The 22,172-nt window shown below is 33.7% G+C and overlaps 1 protein-coding gene across 1 annotated transcript; it reads right to left on the bottom strand.

The window, feature by feature from the left end:
- Positions 1 to 1,028: 1,028 nt before the first annotated feature.
- Positions 1,029 to 21,048, bottom strand: cue (Low-density lipoprotein receptor repeat domain-containing protein cueball). The gene is made up of 7 exons (XM_077434496.1): positions 20,743 to 21,048; positions 4,066 to 4,471; positions 3,271 to 3,984; positions 3,020 to 3,193; positions 2,626 to 2,913; positions 2,419 to 2,533; positions 1,029 to 2,332 (listed from the first exon to the last, which is right to left on the bottom strand). The coding sequence occupies exons 1-7, from the start codon at positions 20,798 to 20,800 to the stop codon at positions 2,225 to 2,227; spliced, it is 1,863 nt and encodes a 620-aa protein (XP_077290622.1). The 5' UTR covers positions 20,801 to 21,048; the 3' UTR covers positions 1,029 to 2,224.
- Positions 21,049 to 22,172: the final 1,124 nt, after the last annotated feature.

Below are 22,172 nucleotides of genomic sequence, written 5' to 3' on the forward strand. Positions count from 1 at the left end.
ACTTTACGAGTTCGAACAAAATTTGAAGAGGTTTAAAACAAAACTTTAACAGTTTAACAAATTTGACAGTTCACGCGCATGCGCAGAAGGTTTTGCGCCTGTTGCAGATATAGTACCTGCAAATAGCCAATAATTTGCAGATACAGTACCTGCAAATAGCCACAACCCTTTTTTTATTCTGAATTTATTCAATCTTTAATGCTTAGAAGCTCCATCGGTTTTGCAAGTTAATATCACCTTTGACAAAACTTTTTTATCTCTTCACCAAAGAAAGAGAGACCATCACGTTTTATCGATTTAATAATTCCGACAAATCTTGTTTTATATTTTTATAATATTATAATATTTTTCCAGAGAAATATCCATACTTTCATCAACGAAATGAAGATGTTCTACATAACTTCATTCATATGTAAAACTGTATTCGACAAATTCGAAGGCGCAATTTTCACTAGGCAATGAATTTGGGACTTTAACATATTGTTGCGTAGGGGTGGGTGGAGGATCCAAGTAAAAGGCCGAAGTCGTTTCACAGCGTTTATTGATGATTAAGGAGATACACGCACTGGCAGTGCTCAGTCCAGAATGACCTGATATCGCCTACGTACCGCCTTATAAATGGTAATCTCTCAGGACGTTTAATCTGTTTACCTGTTGTATAGTCACATATTCGGTTATGTATTCCCACGACATTGGTCTCCCCGTACCGATTCTGAGAAAGGACTAATAACGGTCATTGTTTAGCCTAAATGCACTTAAGAGTCCAGATATAATCCTGGAAGTAAGTGCAAGCACTTAGTTAATCCGTTAACAGATAACCCTTGAACGGTCACATAGTCTCTGGGATTCTATTCGCTTAATCCGCGGCGTACGTAACAATATTTACTAATTAATATGATCAAGTATTTTTTAGTATGGGGAACAGATTACGCACTATTTATTACATATTAATTATAAGGAAATGTTGTATGTCCTGTGGGTGGGTCTTTTGAGTCAGGTTATAAGGCGAAATAACGAAACAACACATTCAATACACTGAGGGCACAGATTGTGCCTCGATTTATTTACATATTCAAAAAATCATCTTATTAATAACTAATGCTTAAAAACGAATAAATAATATCACATTTCTTATGTGGATATTATCGATCCACAATTCAAAGCGCATTATAGCATTTTAAGTATACTGTCTACTAACTAAATATGTACAGTCACAGAAATATTATACTTGCAGAATTTTTAGCTAATTATTCTAAAAGAAAAAGAAAAGCACCAAAAACAATTAAATAATAAAATAAAGTAACAATATAACAATAAATTTCGTAATTAATAAGTAACAAAATTCTATAATACATACATACATACATATGTAATCTACAAAAAAAAAAAAAAAAATTCAATTAACAATAAATAAATATACTAACATAGTGTATGCGGCAATCAAATTACATTTATTTTCAAAATACATATGTATGTATGTGTGTAAGCAGCAAGTAAATTTAATTAAGTATGCCTTCTCCAAGTGCAATAAAATAAAAACAAATAATTTATAATTCTGCTTAAAATAATAGCTAACTTAATTAGGAACATTTCATAATATTCAATACTTTCATTGTGATACATAAAAAATTTAAGATCAAATTAATGCAAGTTTTTTTTTTTGGTGTTAAACAACAAATGTTACTTGCTATGTTTATAAAAATTCAAACAATGTGCTTGAAATTAAGTATTAAAAAAAAACTATATTTGGAGTAAATTTATTTTGAAACCGCATTAAAAAATTAAGTATTTCGTTATTTTTTCAATCTGAACGTTCTTCAATTAAATCAGAACCATAAATAAATGGTAACCATGATTCTGAATCTAAAATTAAGATACACTCACTATATGTATTTTATAAATATTCGAAAATCTCTAGACACATTGTATAAGGCTTTTTAGTGTTAAATTTTGAAGAGATTGTATGTTTCTGTATATATGTATGTACATATACTGCCTATGCATGTATTCGACTTTACAATATGTACATCGATCAAACTTAACGATCTTAACGATATATAGCATTCGGCTTCATTTGATGAAACGATTACAAACTAGTTTATGTACAAAATTCTCACTAGTCATTTTCTCATATCAGTCACTTCATTGGGCGGCCTCAGATTAATATAACCTAAGAATCGCCATATCTGAATAGTCACAGTGCACCTTGTGTAATGTGCAAGTATTAGTAAGTATCGTCCTGTTTTTCGATATTCATCAGAAGATTCTTCTTCTCTTCTTTACGAGTCATATCAGCGATCTGCGCTCGTAAATCACCCGCTTCAAAGCAAGGCTATAAAATTAATTTTATTTCATTAATGCATGTATGTAGATTAATATATACAATATATTTTCTGTTTGAATATAATGTGTATGTACCGTTTCACAAATATTCATATTACAACAATTCTCTATTGTGATTTCGCACTGAGGTGGATTCGGCCTACATGTTAAAGGTGTCACATTTTTATTCACAATTATTCTCTTCTTTATCCTGAAACATTGCAAAACATAAATAAGTTAAATTTTTAATCTTTCAATTGCATTTTGTATTCAAAATGAAATATATAATATCGGAATACATGCCTCGGTCTCTTCTTCAGTACAACAATCTTTCTTACGAGAAATACTATAACTATACATAGAGCCAAACATAAAGCCGACAGATAAACGACGCAAAGTAAATATTTTTGATTATCTATTGGCAAATTTGTAATAATATCGGCATAAGGTTGTTTGTTTATTGATTCAGTAATATTTAGTTCCTCCATATTTGTCGAACTTATTTCGGATGAATTTTGCACTTCAACCATACTATCTGTCAATTTTTCCTCAACTAAAATCATATTTGTATTGTTTTCCTTGCATCTAAAACTGAGCGAGGAAATAAAATTTTACATTTTTTTTTTTTTTTGGAATACGTATTCCGAATCAAATATGTACGTAACTGAAAAAATGAAATAATCTTTTAAAAACAAACCTTTCATTTTGTGATTTAGAAACAGCATCTATTTGACAACGGTCGCCTTTCCAACCCGCTGTACAATTGCACACTGCTTTCGCATCGTCTATTACTTCACAAGATCCACCATTCAGACAATATCTATCACATACAGATTGACTACACCTGTCTCCAGAAAAACCTTTAAAGCACCTGAAAAAATAACCAAAATTAGTTACATTAGTTGTGCATCCAAACTGTTATTTACAAGAAATGTAATTGAAACGCACCGGCATTTTGGATATCCGTGATCGTCGAACAGACACGTTCCGTTCATGCAATGATTGTGACACAGCGAAATTTCACATCTATCGCCGATGAACCCTCGTAGACATTGGCATACTTTGTTTCCTGTCAACACTTCAGTGTTCCACAATACGTTGCCACCGTTCAGGCAATAGGCTACGATATTGACGGGCACGGGGACGTTAGACACGATGCCTTCGTCTTGAACTGCCCAGCTTTGCAGTCGTCTGTTTGTCGTATTGAATATCAACTGCTCTAAAGCTTTGCATTCCGGCACACCCTTGGTTTGCTCCAGTAGATTAGTTCTCGCCACGATGCCCATTGGAGAGTTGCTTTTGAAATCCTTCAATTGAATCGGAGTCACTGGGCCCGTGGTATCGATGGCCATCTTCCAGATCGATCTGTAGATCCAGTCTGTCCAGTATATGATGCCTTTATTGACGACTAAACTGTACGGCTGTTGGTGGGTCCCTTCGTAGACTGTCGTTCTGTTGGTGCCGTCTAAGTTTGCACTCTCTATCCTGTAATAAATACCTTCCTTATCGTCGGCCCAAAATATTTTCTTGGATTCCTGATCCACCGTAATGCCGACGGGCATAAACAGATCGTCTTTTATGACAACCTTTCTGTCCCTCCCGTCGACTGTCATCATTTCTATAGTCGGATTAGATAGATTTGAATTGGTCCAGTAGATGTTTCTGAAAATGATCGAATAATATGTTTAATACATTTAACTCGAAGACAATTGTCTCAACGTCACGAATTAAAAGTCTGCTTACCCTCTACAACTGTCTACGGCGATAGCTTGAGGCTTTTCGCCGTTCTTCATCTGGACCAGCACTCTGCCGTTATCGTCGGTGTTCGAACCGGGCAAGAGCGACTTCCAACTGATAGTCCCTCGTTGGGTGTCCGACCAGAATAAAATTCCAGACACGGGTTCGAATGCAATGCCCTGCACACTATCACTGACATTCTGTCTGACCAGCGGTTGGAAATTTTTAGTGTCACTCAATTTAAAACTAAAAATGGTGGTGCCGTTGTTCACCGTGTCGGAGAAATACAACGTTTGATGCACAGCATCATATGCCAAAGCGATTAAGTCATTGAACTGCTCGGTTGCGATTCCGGCCCTCGATCCGTCTGTGTTGAAGAATTCGATCTGTCCGTCAACAGTTATGGCCACATCTGAAACAAGCAAAATATAAATAATTATTTTATGTCATTTCTAATACTCGGGAATGTGTAATGATTTGACATACATAAGTTTGATGAGGAAAGAGATTAAGAAAAAAAATCGATAAAAGTTTTCTATTAATATGTACATTTGTAACGTGAGAACATGAGTATCCACTGTCGTGGGTGAACAATAGAGGCCCCGGATTAGGCTAACGGGACTCAGTAAGTGCCCGAATAAAGGATACACTAGGAGTTCTCACAGACCTGGGCGAGTGCGTGCGTAAACAATAGACTCGCCAGGGTAGACCTTTAAGTGCCTAGAAAATAGACAGATTGATGGATCGGAGAAGTTGTGCTGGGCAACTTGTCCTTTATAAGGAGGTACACACGGTAGATCAGATAATTCTGGAGTGAGCGGTAGTTCCGTGCGGACCTCTGGGATCGTTGAATAAATGCTTTGAAGCCACTTTGTTATTTAATTTGGATCCTGAACATACATACATACGTATATCTTGTACTGTATTATAATATATGTAATCAGCAGAATAGACTAGTGGTTATCATTTAATGCTTTGAACAGAGTGGTCACGGGTTCAAGTCCCACTGGTTTCTCCTGATCGATCGTTTCCTATTAGAGCTTGCCAATTAATCTGATGTTCCATGAAATTGGCAACCTTACCCATTTTCTCGCAAATCTCGAATTTCGCTGAATTGTATAAAAAGTTGCAAATTTACAAATCTGACCATTAATGTATTGTTAATTGAAATGTTTTTACTGAATTGTTTAAAAATGCTGCAAATTTACAAATTTGACCATAGATGTCTCTGTGGGTGTTGATTGATATGTATAATACTTGTATCAAAGTGTACAATGTTTCTGGCCAAGAAGGCGCATTTGGGTTACCTGTTAAGCCTTCCTGGTATAGATAAAAAAAAATTAAGTATGTATGTATATTTTAGAAAAAATAAAATTTAAACACCAGTCAAGAAAAAAATAGATAAAAGTGATTTCGAGCAATTAACGAGATATGCTTAACCAATAATGTCACCAATGCGATATTTATTTTAGGCATACGTGACTGATGACACGACACATGAGATGATTGGAAGAAGAAAAGGTTGAAGCATCAATTACAAAAGTCGATGTCTCTACTCGCTCGTGTTACAAAATGAACGACGCAAGCTGACTCTGGAATTACAAAATGTGCCTCGTTTCACAATTATTGCAATAAAAAAAATAAGACAAACCCAAAGAAGTGAAATTTTCCTCACACTGCATTCTACATACATACATACATAAACGGAGTGAACTGTAGCATTATTACAATTGAATAAGTATTCAAAGGCGAAATTGGACTTTGGAATGTTGCATAAAAATCGATACATTGCTTTTTTATTGGGTTTATGGAGAAAATTGCAAACATCGTGAATTTATTTTACATAAATTATCTAAAGCATAATATTTACACTAGGTATGTATTTAATTTTTGTTATCGGCTACTTTTCAAACTTAACATTTGTTATTAGAAGGAAATTTTCAACACAATGCTGTTATGGGAATGAAAACATTTCCTTTTTTAGTTTATTAAGTTTGACGCATGAAAATATTGACTAGCGCCATTTCCAATCACAAAGGTCACAAGGATGCCAATTATCATCACACTTATTTACTATTAATACCTACTATAAAATTTATCATTGGTTAACTGAGCAATAAAATTGTATATATACATATGTATATATTATATATATATATATATATATATATATATATATATATATATATATATATATATATATATATATATATATATATATATATCTCAAATTAAAATCATCAATAACAGATTTTTTCTAGTAACAGTCAGATAACAAAAGAATATCTTCTTTTGATATTAATTTTGATGCAATTATTTTTTTTTACATAGATTGTATATACCCCAATACGCCTTCGTAGACAATTAATTACAAACATTGCAGCTTTTTATTACATAAATCACTGTAATTCGAGAAGCTGAAGAATACGAAAATTAATAATTAATTAATCTATTGAGACATCCATGGATTTAGACTTGTACATAATTTTTTACATATTGTACATAAATCAAATTCAGATATTTGTGACAGTAGGTAGGATGATTTTTTTGCCAATTTGAGGAACCGTTTCGATGAAAATCAGATAAATTGGCAAAATATGATAAGAAACGATCGACTTGGAGTCACAAATATCCAAGACTAACCAGCAGTATTAAAGATTAGTACGGGATCGAACTCGGAACCTCTCGGTGCTAAACATAAACGCAACCACAGAGCCATACTGCTGACTATTTTGTGAAGAACTAAAATTATTTTTATATTTAAATGTAAAATTATTTTTATATTCTATAAACCCTTTCCACTCGTAATTTTTTTTGTGTATGGGTAGCCCTAGTTCGTAATTAATTTCGTGCGTTTTTCAGGATTCATACTTAAAATTAAAAATGAAAATAAACGCATTTTTATCAGTTTTTTGTTCAACAAAAAACTTACACAACGTACATAAGACCCTTTATTAGTATTTTAGAAATAATACATCACATATCGCTACACCGACCGCCTTGAATAGACATAAAATTATTATTATTTATTATTATTAGACTTATTTATTATTATTTATTTATTATAATTATAATTTATATTTATTATTATTATTATTTATTATCAGTAATATTTATATATTTACTTATGTATTTATTTATTTATTTTTTGTTTACTATTTTTCAATACTTTTTTTATTATCTATATATTATTTATATGGGCGTTGGGGATTGCACTATTCTCTTCATCGTCTGGAATAAAAGCTATTATTATTATTATTATTATTATTATTATATCGAAAAACGGCCATCAAACATCGAAAATCAATAAGGAAACAGTGGCTTGCATATTTGTGAATTTATGCAGATTTTAAGAATTTTATGGAGAAAAAGTGTCTATGGAATATGCATAATATAATAAATAGCAATAATAATTAATCGAACATAATACATGGTATATAAACGAGTTTAAAGTTTTTGGCGACTCAGTGGCGACATACGAGTGGAACGCAAAATCAGTTTGGCGGCTCAGTGGCGACATACGAGTGGAAAGGGTTTTAATATTCATTTTGGGATATTTCTTCGAATTCTAATACCCAGTGCCGGTTTTAGGGGGGGGGGGGGGGGGGGCTGGGTGTGAGGCCGGCGCTGTTAATACCATAAAATTAATAATATTGTGTTTAGGAGATTGTGCTTCGCTCACGAACAAATACGAAGGCACACAAATTTTAAATAATAAATTAACTTTTATTTGTCCACTGTGCAAATTACCGGTATTGTAAACAATTGTAAATTAGGTATACTATCTTTTAACATAGATCGTAGATAGCATTTGAAATCCTCTTAAAAATAACTAAAGGCGAGACCCATTTTATTAGAATTTTTAGGCTATAAATAGAGGAAATGAAAGGTTAGGCAAATCATTGGTCTAATTTTTTATTTAATAACATTTTGTCAGTTTACAACCGTTATCGCATGATTGTCAGAACCATTCCATTCTGCTGTGTATCAGCTTGAGACATTTGGCTAGTATAGCGTGTGCCCACACGGATGCATTGATTTGAACCAAATCCGCGACTATATCCGCTCTTGCGACGGAGTTCGTTTGAAAAAAAATAGACAATCAATCGGATCTATAATAATAGGAAGTGAGAAATTTCCTAGTAGGCCTTGACGGTAAATTCCCATTTTTTCTTAACGTTCTTCAACAAAATTTAAACCATTTTCGACAATACCCCGAATGGAAATTCCTGTCAATTAAAAGGCCAAATTCTACCACACACATACATGTACATATGTGCAATATTTAGGATGTAAAACTGCACGGTTGCAACACATTGCAATTAATTGATTTTTCACTGGATCGGATGCGATGTTGAAAAAGTCCAATTAATCAAAATAGCCTCGAATGATTCCTTTCAGAACAAAGTGCATCAAAATAAACCTAAATCTACAAAAAAAATATAAAAAATACAGCCTTGATAGATAGTATTTGATAAAACCGTATCATAAAACAAAACGATACCAAGCCTTTTTTTTGTTCTTACTTTGGAATACATACATATTTATAAATAACGAAACACTCGAATTTATAATCGCATTAAAGGAGTACAACAATACGTGTGGGAAAAAGAACAAATATGAAATCTGATGAAATAATTGACTAGAATTGATCATTCAAATCGAACTAATTGAGCAAAAAGTGCGTCAAAAGGTTAAAAAATAAACTAAAAACATTCAACATAAACTATTCAATCATTTCCTATGTATAAGCGAATACGTAATTCTGTTGTAATTAATTACGTACATACATATGTTATAATATTAATTGCAAATTTGGTACACTTTTCGCCTAAATGCGAAGCATAATTCCGTAAGCGTATGTATTGTGGCGACGATAAATTTTAATGTTTTAGTAAATAATACAGGTCATGATCTTAAATAATTTATATTTCAACTTGAAACAATGTATTTAATCGTGTGTATAATAACCTAGTACAAGTCCAAAATATTGATTGCAATTTATTACGAAAAAAAAATTAAAACAAAAATCCGATTTGTAAGTGTCTAGCCTCGGATGTGAACTTGACCGGAGTATTGATGACCATGACCAAGGTTCAAATCCCGATAAAAAATTAACAACTTACACTACTATCATAGCAGCGATAATTCAGAGAGCAGCAGATTCTATTGGCTCTCTATTTTTAATGACTCAATGTTTGTTGATATTTTATACTGTAAATAAACAAAACACTCTATTCTATTATGCGACATGAATTTTCCGTCAATACCTCTATTCGTTTAAAATACCGAAGTCTGGACAAATCGACTGTGCAGAAAGTGTATTATCATTATTCAAATTGTCAATGTCGAAATGTATTTATACAAAATTAACCCAAATGTGATGCGAAAACACCAAAAAGATCAGGATAAGGGAAGGTTAAATATTTCAAACCCAGGTAAAGCAGAAAACTGTGGATTACGAAATTAGCTGTCTATGTTTTTTTTTCTTGACTTTTTTGCATAGAAATATGTAAATTGAAATAAATAATAAAATATTTTTACATTAAATGAAAAAGCGTAGAACTCGTTTTTCGAGCAACATGACATTCGATCAATTTGTTTTCGAGCAATTTATCTAGAGTCAAATACTTGACGTATAATATTGTAGCGTAGGCAAAGAGGAGCCGGCAGTTAATTGCATTCGGAGACTAAAGTGAATTTGGTAGTAGACAATGGAGGGTTACACGACAATTGGTTCAAGTCCAAAAGGTTCAACGACAAAATGTATCCGAAAATTAGTGCACTGACAAAATGTACACGCGACAAAATGTCCACGGAAATAATGTTCAAGCGACAAAATATTCAAAAATTCTAAATTTTCTTATTTTAATGGAAAAAGTATATATTATATGCTATATATGTATATCGATGTATATGGTACTGTTTATCGTATAGATCGCGGATGTTAATAAATTAGTATAAATTACAGGTGTTCTCAACCGCACCAACATATTCTTATTTAAATTGAACAATTACATTTTAAGCGAATGTCATTGTGACTCATTGAATATCATTTTAAGAAGTCATTGAATTAGTTTAAATGTTAGTGGTTCTTAGCCCTAGTTACTTTTTCCATTAAAATAGGAAAATTTAGGATTTTTGAACATTTTGTCGCTTGAACAATATTTCCGTGGACATTTTGTCGCGTGAACATTTTGTCGTTGAACCTTTTGGACTTGAACCAATTGTCGCGTCCCCACAATGGAGACCCCCGGATTAGGCCGAGCGGCATCCCCGGTAGTTCCCAGAATCCGGACGAAAGCGTGAGACTGCGTGCCTGACGTGATTAAACAATAGGTAAACAAACGTGTCGAGGACGCTGCAGTGAGCAACCTGTCCTTTAAAAGGAAGTATACTTCGCATGGGGAAGCATTCTGGAAGGAGCACTGGCTGTGCGTGGACCTCCTTAATCACCCAATAAATGCTGTGAAGCGACTTTGGCCTTTCATTTGGATCCGCCACCCACTAATTGCAAATATTCGGTAGTCATTTTTACCTTATCGCTTTCAATTGACATAAAAAAAGCAAATCTTATGCGTATGTTTTACAATCAACTTTGAGATAGTTTGAACATACATAAATTTGCAAACCTGATTTTTAAAATATAATTGGATGTTTTGACATCCAATTATATTTGACCAAGACACAATTATAAAAGTTTATTCTGCCCGAGGCATATATTATACGTACATATGTACACATGAGGCTTAGAACCGCATTTTCTGTTAAATCAGCAGATGCCACTTGGAAAATCATGTAGTAAGTATTTTCTATTCTATACAATATCGGTGGACAATACAAGCATGTGCATCTTTTCCAAAGAGTATGGACGAGTCGTCGAAAATGAAACGACCCAGATTATGTACACTAAAAAGAGAATATTTCAAACCGAAAGCTTTTGGGTATGTGCATCACTATGCATCTAAACATTTTAATAGGTTTTTCCTATTATGCTGTAGATTAACATTAGAATAATATAATTCTATGATTACTAACCAAATTAAATTAAATTGTAAAATAGAAAATGATCAGTAGATCAGTAGCTATTAAAATAGATATAAGATGTATTGTGAATATAATTTCGTAATAATAAAAAGCATTTAAAAATCTAAACATTTTACCAGGAAGGCTTAACATGAAGACCCCAATGCGCCTACCTAGTTAATTACAAACAATGCAGCATTTTTATTAAATAAATCACTGTATTTCGAGCTTCAAGCTGAAGAACACGAAATTAACAATTAATTAATTAATTAATACGTTGAGACATCTATGGATTTAGACTTGTATATAATTTTTTACAAATTGTACATATATTAAATACAGAAGATTTGTGACACGATGATTTTTTTGCCACTTTTGAGGAACCGTCACAAATATCTAACCAGCAGTATTAAAGATTAGCCCGAGATCGAACTCAATAATCTCTTGGAGCTAAACATAAACGCAACGACTGAACCATACTGCTGGCTAACTGCTGACATATGTATTATACATACATAAAGATCAATCGATAACATTGAGAGCAGAGTACATAATTCAAATGACGGAAACGTACTACCGGATTGTACGTCGAAAGGTAATAACGAGCAAATTAGCAATTAGTGTGCATGTGTAACATAGTGCATTGATTACTATAAATAAGATCAGCAGTTCCGTATAGAAGCGGAAGTGTACTAAAGTGTGTCCCTGACGCAGTTCAATCAGCGGAGCAACCTCCAGGTGGTGAAGGAGAGGTTGACGACACTGATGCACTGATTTGTCCTTTTGCTTTTGCTTTTTCTAGACGCGTGTGAATGTGTAGAGATGACGTCGTTCAAGGGTCGTTTTGCACTCGCATTACTTTCCATCAACTTCAATTTTGATCGAACCGGAAAAAACCGGCCGATTCGCCGCACAAAAACTGAATTGGTTCGAACGAAGCGATTTCGATCTAATCATAAGAATTCCGACTTGCTAGGCATATCAGCTCGTTTCATTCATCAATCTTAGATCATTTCGAAATATAGAGCAATACGTTTGACTGATAGTTATAAATTGTCATTATTTTGTTCCACCTTATCCCTCGCTTTCACATTTTATACACAATTTATCAATTCGTAGAATAATGTATGTAGAGTAATATATTGTATCCACTGACTAGGATACACCTAATATACACGGTGGCCCTTACGGCATGATGAACACTCGAAAAATGAACTCGTACCAAATAATTAAGATTAGGAGTGGGGGTAGACCATAGATACTTTGATGATTATATAATAAGGAATAGAGATAAACATTATACTAGAAATAAGGACAAACTAGTTGTAAGTAGAGTAAGAAAAAATAAGACAGCTGGGGTGTGCTCATGTATAATGCCCTCCCTGAGTGCATTAGATCTGCTAAGACCATGGATGCATTCTTGCGAGGTGCGAAGAGACACCTCTGTGACGGACAGTACATATTAGTTAATTATACATTTTAGAGTTGAGTAATTAAGATTTATTTTTAAATTAGCTTGATAGCTAAGATAATATATATAAATAAAATAAATAGATATAGAATTATGTAGATTATTCTACAACTATGGGGTAGAATCCTTAATGCTTTGGTACGAGTTCATTTTTTGAGTCTTCACCAGCTCGGAGTTTGTGCTGTAAGGTAGACCCAAAACCCAGGTCAGTGTGGTCAATTTTTACCAAGGATATCTATTCAGTGGGTATCTCGAATAAAATGGAATTAATAAAAACAATGATCTGGTCAAAACAAAAAACGGTGTCGTTGTCCTTTAAGATCCACGATGTTATTGGAATCTGTATAGTATGTAATACAGTCGAGTTCCAACATTCTGATAAACAAACCAAGATTCGAATCGGTCACCATCACTGTATAAACAGTGATGTTTACACAGTAAGAATCACCGGCACTTGGGGAAGGGAAATGTTTACTTCCAGCGTTCGTCAATTTAGATCGACTCTAAAACCGGGTTGACACGATGCGAGTAGCTTGGACGTAACTGGCGGCGTGGCAACAGGTACCCAACCGTTTCTATGCATGTTTGCCCTCGCTCGTTCGTCTGACAAAATTTGGATTTGATATCCTACATTCTTACGATCGTCTTGAAACTTTGCTATTTTGTGCGGTTTGGTCAACAATATATATGTATATTCAAATCAAATCCGCCAGTACGATGGTGAAAAGTAATCGTAATAGACAAGTTTAAAAAATGGTACCCTTTTGACCATCTTGACATCTAATGGTAAGTTGCCTTATTTATTTTCCTTTCTGCCACCCTCTGGCTTTGTCAGATTTTAATCGTTTTTTTTCTTCTTCACACTATATCTTATAAGATTTTGCATTATGTGCTCCCATTATCTGTCATATATATTTTTACTTCACTCATAGGTTATATAATGCAGAGGCACACAACCTCTTGATATTCGCGGTACACATTGTTTACGACTCGTAGAGTTTGTCAGCTACGTACATACATATTAACTTTATCGGTAGTCGCTAGCTAGTCCATACATACATAGGTGACAAAACGTTAACTAACATCGGTTTTCTCTCTCACACGCGTTAGATCAAAGTGGTGCCTACGGTACAAAAAGGGCCGGAGCACTCACGTTGCGATGTTCTGAATTAAAATGTATATTAAATATTATTGAAAGCTGACTTAACTTGTCACAGCGTTGAAAAACTCTTGTGATTAACGTCCAATTCACCCAACCAAGCTACTCGCATCGTGTAAACCCGGTATAAGAAAGCCAATCTTAACTGCGATGGTAGATTCCATTTGACGATTATGGCGGACACAGCCTTAGGCGAAAATATTTTCCATCATATAATAACAGGAACAATAAAAAAAAAAATTGCCTTCCATTATATAACAGCAGACAACTGTCTGCGTGACCACAAGCATTTCTTGAATTAACTTCGGGCCATCGTTTGCCAAGCTCGTTCTTATGTATACCCACGACTATAGATGTCATACATAGTTTTAAGCTTTTAACTGTTTCAGACTTGGACTTCTCCACAAGTTACAAGTAGTAGCAAACACTGTACTACTCTTCAGGAAGTCACACTCGGCTCCAGCTCGTCAACGGGTTTAAATTGAAGAATGATAAAAAGTGCGCGGGTCAACCCATCAACGACCGTCATAATTGATTTGCAATAGCCATTCCTCGGCGTGTCAATAACGTTCATGTTCGCCGAGAGATGAATTATTATGTCCTCGATATATGTAGGTACATATTACATTGGACCCCTTGTACCAGCTCACTGGTTCGTTACATCGGTCACGCAACATTACGTGACCGACTATTGTGTCCTGTCCATCGATATGTGTGAGCACTTCATCTTCTTCGTGACTCTGATCTGATCACGATGCTTCCTTCCGTTCCATTTTTTTTTTAACATCTACCTATGTATGTATGTACCATCCGAATATTAACTTTTTGTCTGTCGGTTTTTTTGCTAACTTAAGTTGTGACATGCGTTATCACTATCAGCACTCGTGACCTTCAAATCAGCAGCATTCCACGCGTGAGACAAGTCACTCTTCTAATGTTCTCGCCGAGGTCTATTTTCATCATTGGCGATGTTGTAAAAGTGTCACACGCGTTATACAGAGCCAACTACCATCCGATGATGGTATATTGATTATGCACTTTTCTCCTATATAGGATTTTCAAGACTTATCAAGAGTAAGTTGGCTCAAGATCAGAGTTACTTAACCGCAGTCAATACTGTGTGACGTCTAATGATGTTTTGCTGATTAAACTGCCAGTTTGATGATGCGTATAACCGCAGATAGTCAACAGCAAGTGATGATAATTTTTCGTTTCAAAACAAATATTTTCCCTATTTGCGATATGTAAATGTGATATATACTACATATGTACGTAATGCATATGCTTCTGAGAAAATTTGAGTTGATTTTCGGAAATCTCGAAATTTCCAAACCAGTCGTTGGCCTTCTGACAGGTGACTATTTTCGTAAATTTTCCTCAAAATTTACAACATTTCGATAAAATCTTGCACGACTGCACCAAAGGATTCAAATAATACAGTTGAAAAATAAAAATAGCTGCGCTATCACTCGTTAGATGTTTTCAATTACGCAACAATGCTTACGAAGTCCACCCACGAAATTTGCAGAATCTCAAAATACAAAATCGAACAACTATGCAGTTTTGTATGCTTTTTTTTTGCGTGAGCAGAAATTAAACATAGCACGAGCACTTGTTCAATTAACGTACGTAAGAAAATTTGACTCGCAAAAGCATTTGTATTCTGTTTCGATAGAAAATTTGCTTAAAATCTCAATAAAACCGGGGCAAAGTAAATAGAATTGAAGAACGTGGCAACGGCACGTAGTCCACTTGGATTCCAGTACAATTTCTGATGTATCAGATTACGTATGGGAAAAATTGAGAATTAAAAAAATTGTGACGCACAAAGGTGAGGTGCAAAATTTAAGACCAATTAAAAATGACTTGTGTCTAATCACAATTTTAAATTAGCGGGAAATATACATACATACATATGAATAGCTTTCAACACTTGTGAATGCTTAAGTGCAGGTGCTTCCATTCTATTTAAATGTGGTCAAGCAAAACAAAAACTTGTTATGATAATGTACCTACTAAATTTCAGTTAAAATTGATTACAGGTCACATCCTACTCCTATAGATGGCTTTATAGCTTTTTATAACATCCAATAATCCTTTTTTTTTTAAATGGATCATCCAAAATACATATGTATGTACATACATGGAATCTTTTTCAAGCAATATAGACCAAAATTACTCTATGTAGAGGATTTAGAAAACATCAAAATATCGTTTTCAAAGCCAAATCGAAAAAGTTAGTGGATTTGAGGAGAGTGGGATCGGACAGGAGCGGGGTTGGGACATGGGGTGGCACGATTCGTGTTGGTGGCACACTATCATCCAACTGTTAAAAATTTTAATTTCACTGATAGGGGCATGTGAAAATGAAAAATTGGATATGATTTCACTGAACTATACCCAATGAAAATGTAACTGGTTATGGTTATATGTACATATTATATACTAGCTGTATTGCCCGGCTTCGCTCGGTATTTGTAATATAAGCCGTTTAAACATGACTAATATGAGAGTGAGCATTTTATTAAATTTATTTGAATAGTTTTTTTTTATATAAATTTATTTGAATAGTTTTTTTTATACAAATTTATTTGAATACTCATTTGTTTTTTTTATTAAATTGACTGTCACGAACAAACAAGCATATGTGTATAGTAAGTCTCTTATAAAAAATTATATGTATACCAGAATCCGGCGCCTTTGCCCCCCGGGGACTTCGAATCCTTTGAATCGAAAAAAAACGAATTATTTATTCGATGACGTCACGGATTTACGATCCAACGAACGAAGGTTACATACAAAGTCTCTTTCCAAATTATATATTAGATAAATCATAATTTCACTGTGACATACATATAAAAATGATTCACGCATACGGCTATCTACATATACCTACATATTATGTAATTTAAAATGTAATAAAACATTAACACTAGGCTTTATCGAATAGCAGGCATATCATCAGAGCTTTTAATCTTATAGATTGCACAATATATGTATGTATGTACACACTTATGTATATAAAATAACTTTTTATTAAAATAAAAAATTATAATAATCATAAAAACCACACTGGCGACCTTGTCTCTCGTCTGTAGTAAAGTTTTCACTCGTAAGTGTTTTCACTTAATCTTACTTACTTAATAATAATTCCTAGTCAAGATGTGAACATTGAAAATCACTGATATATGTACATATGTATACCTACTAAGTAGATCACGCAAACTTTTCAAAGACACATACATACATATACATATAATATAAATACATCGTGCAAATAGTATTATACATTTCAGACAGTATGGATTTTTTTCGCGAACACTACGTAACTACACAACTTATCAGACTTATCGCCAGACCAGAAGAATATCCCCTTTGTAACGATTTTTTACAGTCGATCCCCCTTTTATGTATGTAGATAAATATGTAATTGAATAAAATTTATGGGAGTGTTCCGCTCGACTGAGACATACAAAATTTTTTATCGTACAAATCTAAAAGCAAAGCCAGTACGTGTATATAAACATTAATCGCTACGTACATATGTACTCGTAAAGCGAATAAACACAATATAGTATTATGTAAGTTGCACAGTTACTAGCGCGTTGTAAATTAGCACGAATCCAAAATATCAAGGTCCATCTTTAGACGCATTCAGGTCATAAGTATTATTTTTTATATATGCGTGAAAATATATTTTCTTTTTTGGTTTGTCAACTCTTTCTATATACATACTTATACGAAGGAGATCTACAAACTGGGGATTGGATGAAATCGAACACGAAAATTGCGTACACGTTTGCAATTTGTGACCGGTTTTATCAGACCCTCCCCAAGTTTTTATGATTTTTAATAGGATACTTTGTAGTTTTGCATCTGTAGACGAACCCAACTAGCATGAGACTTACGTAAAATGTACATCATATCACATTCACCCCCCCCCCCCCCAACTCTACCCGCGTTGGCCAATTACATTTCGTTTCAGTTTCGCATTGCATTTTGGCCAAGAAATTCAACATTGTTCGTGCGTTAGTAGAATTTTGCTTTTATTTTTTGTTAGATTTATATTTTGAGTTCGTGTTTCGTATTTTGAAATATTTACATTGGAATACGTATACATTTTATATTAATTGAAATTTATATTTTTAGACGATACAAGTAATTGTCAACGTAATATTATTTATAGACTTTACATTGAATTATATTGTAATGATATTATATGTATAGTTAAATGAGAAATAATTAAAAAAAATAAAGAAATTATTTTACGTCCTTTTAATGTTACAATACTGTCTCACATTACGTCGAAACAACTATAATTAATGATTTGAAAGCTAACTAATGAAATCAATACCGGTTATTATAATAATCATTGAAAAAACAATTTTTTTAAATCGCAAACGACAAACCGTCAACTAACTAGCATATTTATAGCCTACTAGCCGATGAAAGTTCTTCATTTCGCGTCATTCTTTCTGGTTGTTTACGCGATTTTCGTTAACGAAACCACTACGATTTTGATAACATAATATGAACACAATTTAATTTTTTTTAATCCATTTTTAATTCATGCCTAAAAATAGCATTCGAATTTCATTAAATTTGAAATTAACAAAAGTTGAATACATTTATATTTATTGCACTCATTTACAATAAAAAAATTACATTCATAGTATCCCGATTAGGGATGGCAATACGGAAAGTGCCAAGACCGGTAGTATCGGTATTTAATCGAAAATAATCTTTTGCTAATTAATACTGGTATTAAAAAAAGAAATACCGATAGTATCGATTTTTTTAAATTCATTTTATTTGTCGAAAACGATATATCTATAAAATTATTTTAATTTTTACTGTTTTGCGATACATATCGTTTAATACGATGTTCGGCAACATTTTCGGTATTACTGCCCCCTTAAAATGTGTCTCGAGTTCGCAAACTTTTTCAATTTTAATTTAATTAAAAAAATGTTTACTATAAAGTAATGATTTTTTTTAATTACATTTAAAATGTGACAAAATATATTATTTGGTACATTTTTCATTAAGATATATACATACATAGGTACATATACAACGATGACACGACAGGGACTAATTTTATAATTAGTGTATGGAAAAAATATATAATTTGTCTTTCAACAACAACAATTAATTCTCCAGCCGATGGCTGGCTCTTCGTTTGCATCTCCAGTGAGCGATAATTGGGTATTTGATAAGCCTAAATCGGAATTGCAAAAAAAAAACTAAAAAACACTAGTTTCTACGAAACATATGTAATTCTTTATACCTGAGAAGTATCTACTTTACAATTTTATACCTGAATATCCTGTATTTGAATGTTTGGCGTATTTTTATTATTACAAGCATCTTCTATGTTTGCCTTCGCTCAGTCGTCTGACAACATTTGGATTACATTCTTCCGATTGTTTTGAAACTTTTCCATTTTGCGCGGTTTGGTGAACAATATATATTCAAATCAAATCCGCCAGTACGATGGTGAAAAATAATCGTAATAGACAAAATGTTCAAAAATGCTACAATATTGACCATTTTGACGTCTAAATGGTAAGTTGCCGTATTTATTTACCTTTCCGCCACCCTCTCGCTTTGTCAGATTTTAATTGTTTAAACGCCTATCACCTTTTCTTTGCCACACTATCTAATATATAATTTCGAAAGAGACTTTGTAAGGTTTAAAGGTTTGTTGGGAGCATCGCTAACAAATCAAAGTTTCTATGATATATCGATATTGAATATTTTTTTTTCGATTAAAATAAATTTAATAAAAAAACAAATTAATGTTTACTATTACATATATAGTTTTGCGGTCTCCATCACGGGCCCGAATGTGAAACGCCCGAAAACGCAAAGATCGAAAATCGAAAGATCAAAAAAAAGGGTGCATGGTAAACGGTACATACTCACTTAATTTGCGCGAGCAGGTTACAACAGGAACAAGAGGAACAGGCTTTTCCTCCCGTATTAATGTGCGCGCGCAGAATAAGGGAGGAAAAGCCTGTAAAACCACTAGTATCTTATAATTTAATAAACTTTTTGACACAATAAACTAATAATATAATAACTTAAAAAGCTAGTTTTTAAGTTTTAAAAGCTAGTTAGCTGAACCTGGCATTCGTGCAATGTCACAATTTTTTTACAGAAACCATTGCGAGCATGCACACAATAACTCATGTAAGTTTCATGCACACAATAACTCATACGTGACAGACAGACAAACATTGATTTTTATATATATATAGATTAATTAATAAAATACCAGTAATATCGGTATTGTTCTTTTTTTATTTCGATAATAACGATATCCGGTATTTTTGCAATCCCTAATCGCGATAAGTGAAAATAATGTATGTATGTATTTGAGCCACTATGCTAATAGTCCAACTTTAGCTTATGTATGTAAATTGATTTAAATTCGAAATAAACTTGTAATTTATAATAGACTCGAACTAACCCTTGCATGGGTTGCATTTAATATCGAACAACAGTTTTTAATTTATATTGCTCGTGCTTGTGATACTTTCTGAAATGTCACTAAGAAGGGTCGGATACAAGCCCCGGATGTTACAAACACGCGGCGTCTCTCGGGAGAACTTAAAAAATTGGCGTAAAATTCAAAATTAGACGCGGCATATGTCGAGAAGGGAATAGTCCTAGAGTGCGTCGATCACTTCCGGTTGATATTTGGGCCAGTTTAATTCAGAGTAGACGAATAAATGGGCGAAATTGAGCCGGGTTAGAAAGTCGGATGGCGTACGTGACTGTCGAGAGCGGCGCAATGGAGTCGCCGAAACGCCGAATTTTGCCGAATTTTGCCGACTCGCCGAATTGGCGAGCGTCAATCACCGCAACTACGGAAAAGTGTCGAGGATGAAAAGCATGAATGAAAAGCGAGTGGGTGACACCAGCTCGACGATAGTTACGCAACGTGGCGCGCGTAACGATTCGACGCACGCGAAAAACGGCGAAAATAGGTGGTGTGCGATCCAACTGCCGGAAAACTCACCCCAAGCGTTGGCGAACCGCAGGAAAATCAGCAGAGCAGACAGCCACACCGAAAACATTTTCGATTTGACAGTTGAATTTTGAGGTTATATTCGAGAAATCCAGGCTACGGCGAAACGTCCGACGCGCGCGACAGATGCACGCATACTGAACTCCGAACACATGGCTGTTCCATATATATTTTTTGGCCGTGATTCTTATGCGCGGCGTTCGAAGGGCTGTTTTGGCTTGCACGGCGGTCAGTACTAGCAACCCTCGAGCGCCGTTCCGTTCACAATTTTGACAGTTCGAAAAAGTCAACAAACTCGCCTTTTAACGGCCATTGCCGTAGTTTTTACTTTGAATGTCGGTTTCAATTGATGTAAAAATAAACGACTGGGAAATAGAATTGGCCTATTGACGTCAGACGCGTGTAAAATTAGTCTGAAAAAAGTGGCATAAGTCTGAAAAAGTTAAATAAAAGTTCATTTTTTTTTTTTTTTTTTTTTTGCATCTAAATATCTATCTGTGCGATAGAAAATTTGTAACTTTATTATATTACTAGTGGTTTTACCCGGCTTCGCTCGGTATTTTTACATGGCTAATCTAATAGTAAACATTTTATAAAATTTACTAGCTGAACCCGGCATGCGTTGCAATGCCACAATAACGCATGAAATTCCCGTTCCCATTTGTCGGAAAAACGCAGACAGTGAACACATTTGAAATAATTCAATTGTTTGTTTATTGCCTAAAAACGCAGGTCGCGACACGAAAGCATTTGAAATTATTGCGTTGCAATGACACTCATTCCCGTTTTTCCCATTTCCGTTCCCGTTTTTTCACAGTAATCTTCCCGGACAAGCATACAACAAATCCTAAAAGTTCCATCGTAATCGGTTCAGTGGTTTAGTAGCCTATTCGAGACACACACACACACACAGACATTCATTTTTATATATAGATAGATTTGAATATTCATTTGTTTTTTTTTTTAATAAATTTAACGTCACGGATTCGACGAACCAAAACTTACATATGTACATACAAAGTCTCTTTTGAAATTATATATTACTAGTTGTTTTACCCGGCTTCGCTCAGTATATGTAATATAAACAGCTTAAACATGGCGAATCTAATAGTAAATATTCATTTTTTTTTTTTATTAAATTTATTTGAATCGAAAAAAATGTAATATTCAATCCATTGAATTGTCGTCATAGAAACTTTTTTTGTTTACGAAGTTCCCAACTACAGATTCTTACAAACTTACAATAAGATACATACTTACATACAAAGTCTCTTTCGAAATTATAATATTAGACTAGTGTTTTTACCCGGCTTCGCTCGATATTTGTAATATAAACCGCTTATGAATAGTTTTATTTTATTTAAATTTATTTGAATATTTATTTATTTTTTTATTAAATTAAACGTTACGGATTTTACGAA

This window comes from Arctopsyche grandis, chromosome 7 (genome assembly GCF_051622035.1).
Source record: "Arctopsyche grandis isolate Sample6627 chromosome 7, ASM5162203v2, whole genome shotgun sequence".
Taxonomy (NCBI): domain Eukaryota; kingdom Metazoa; phylum Arthropoda; class Insecta; order Trichoptera; family Hydropsychidae; genus Arctopsyche; species Arctopsyche grandis.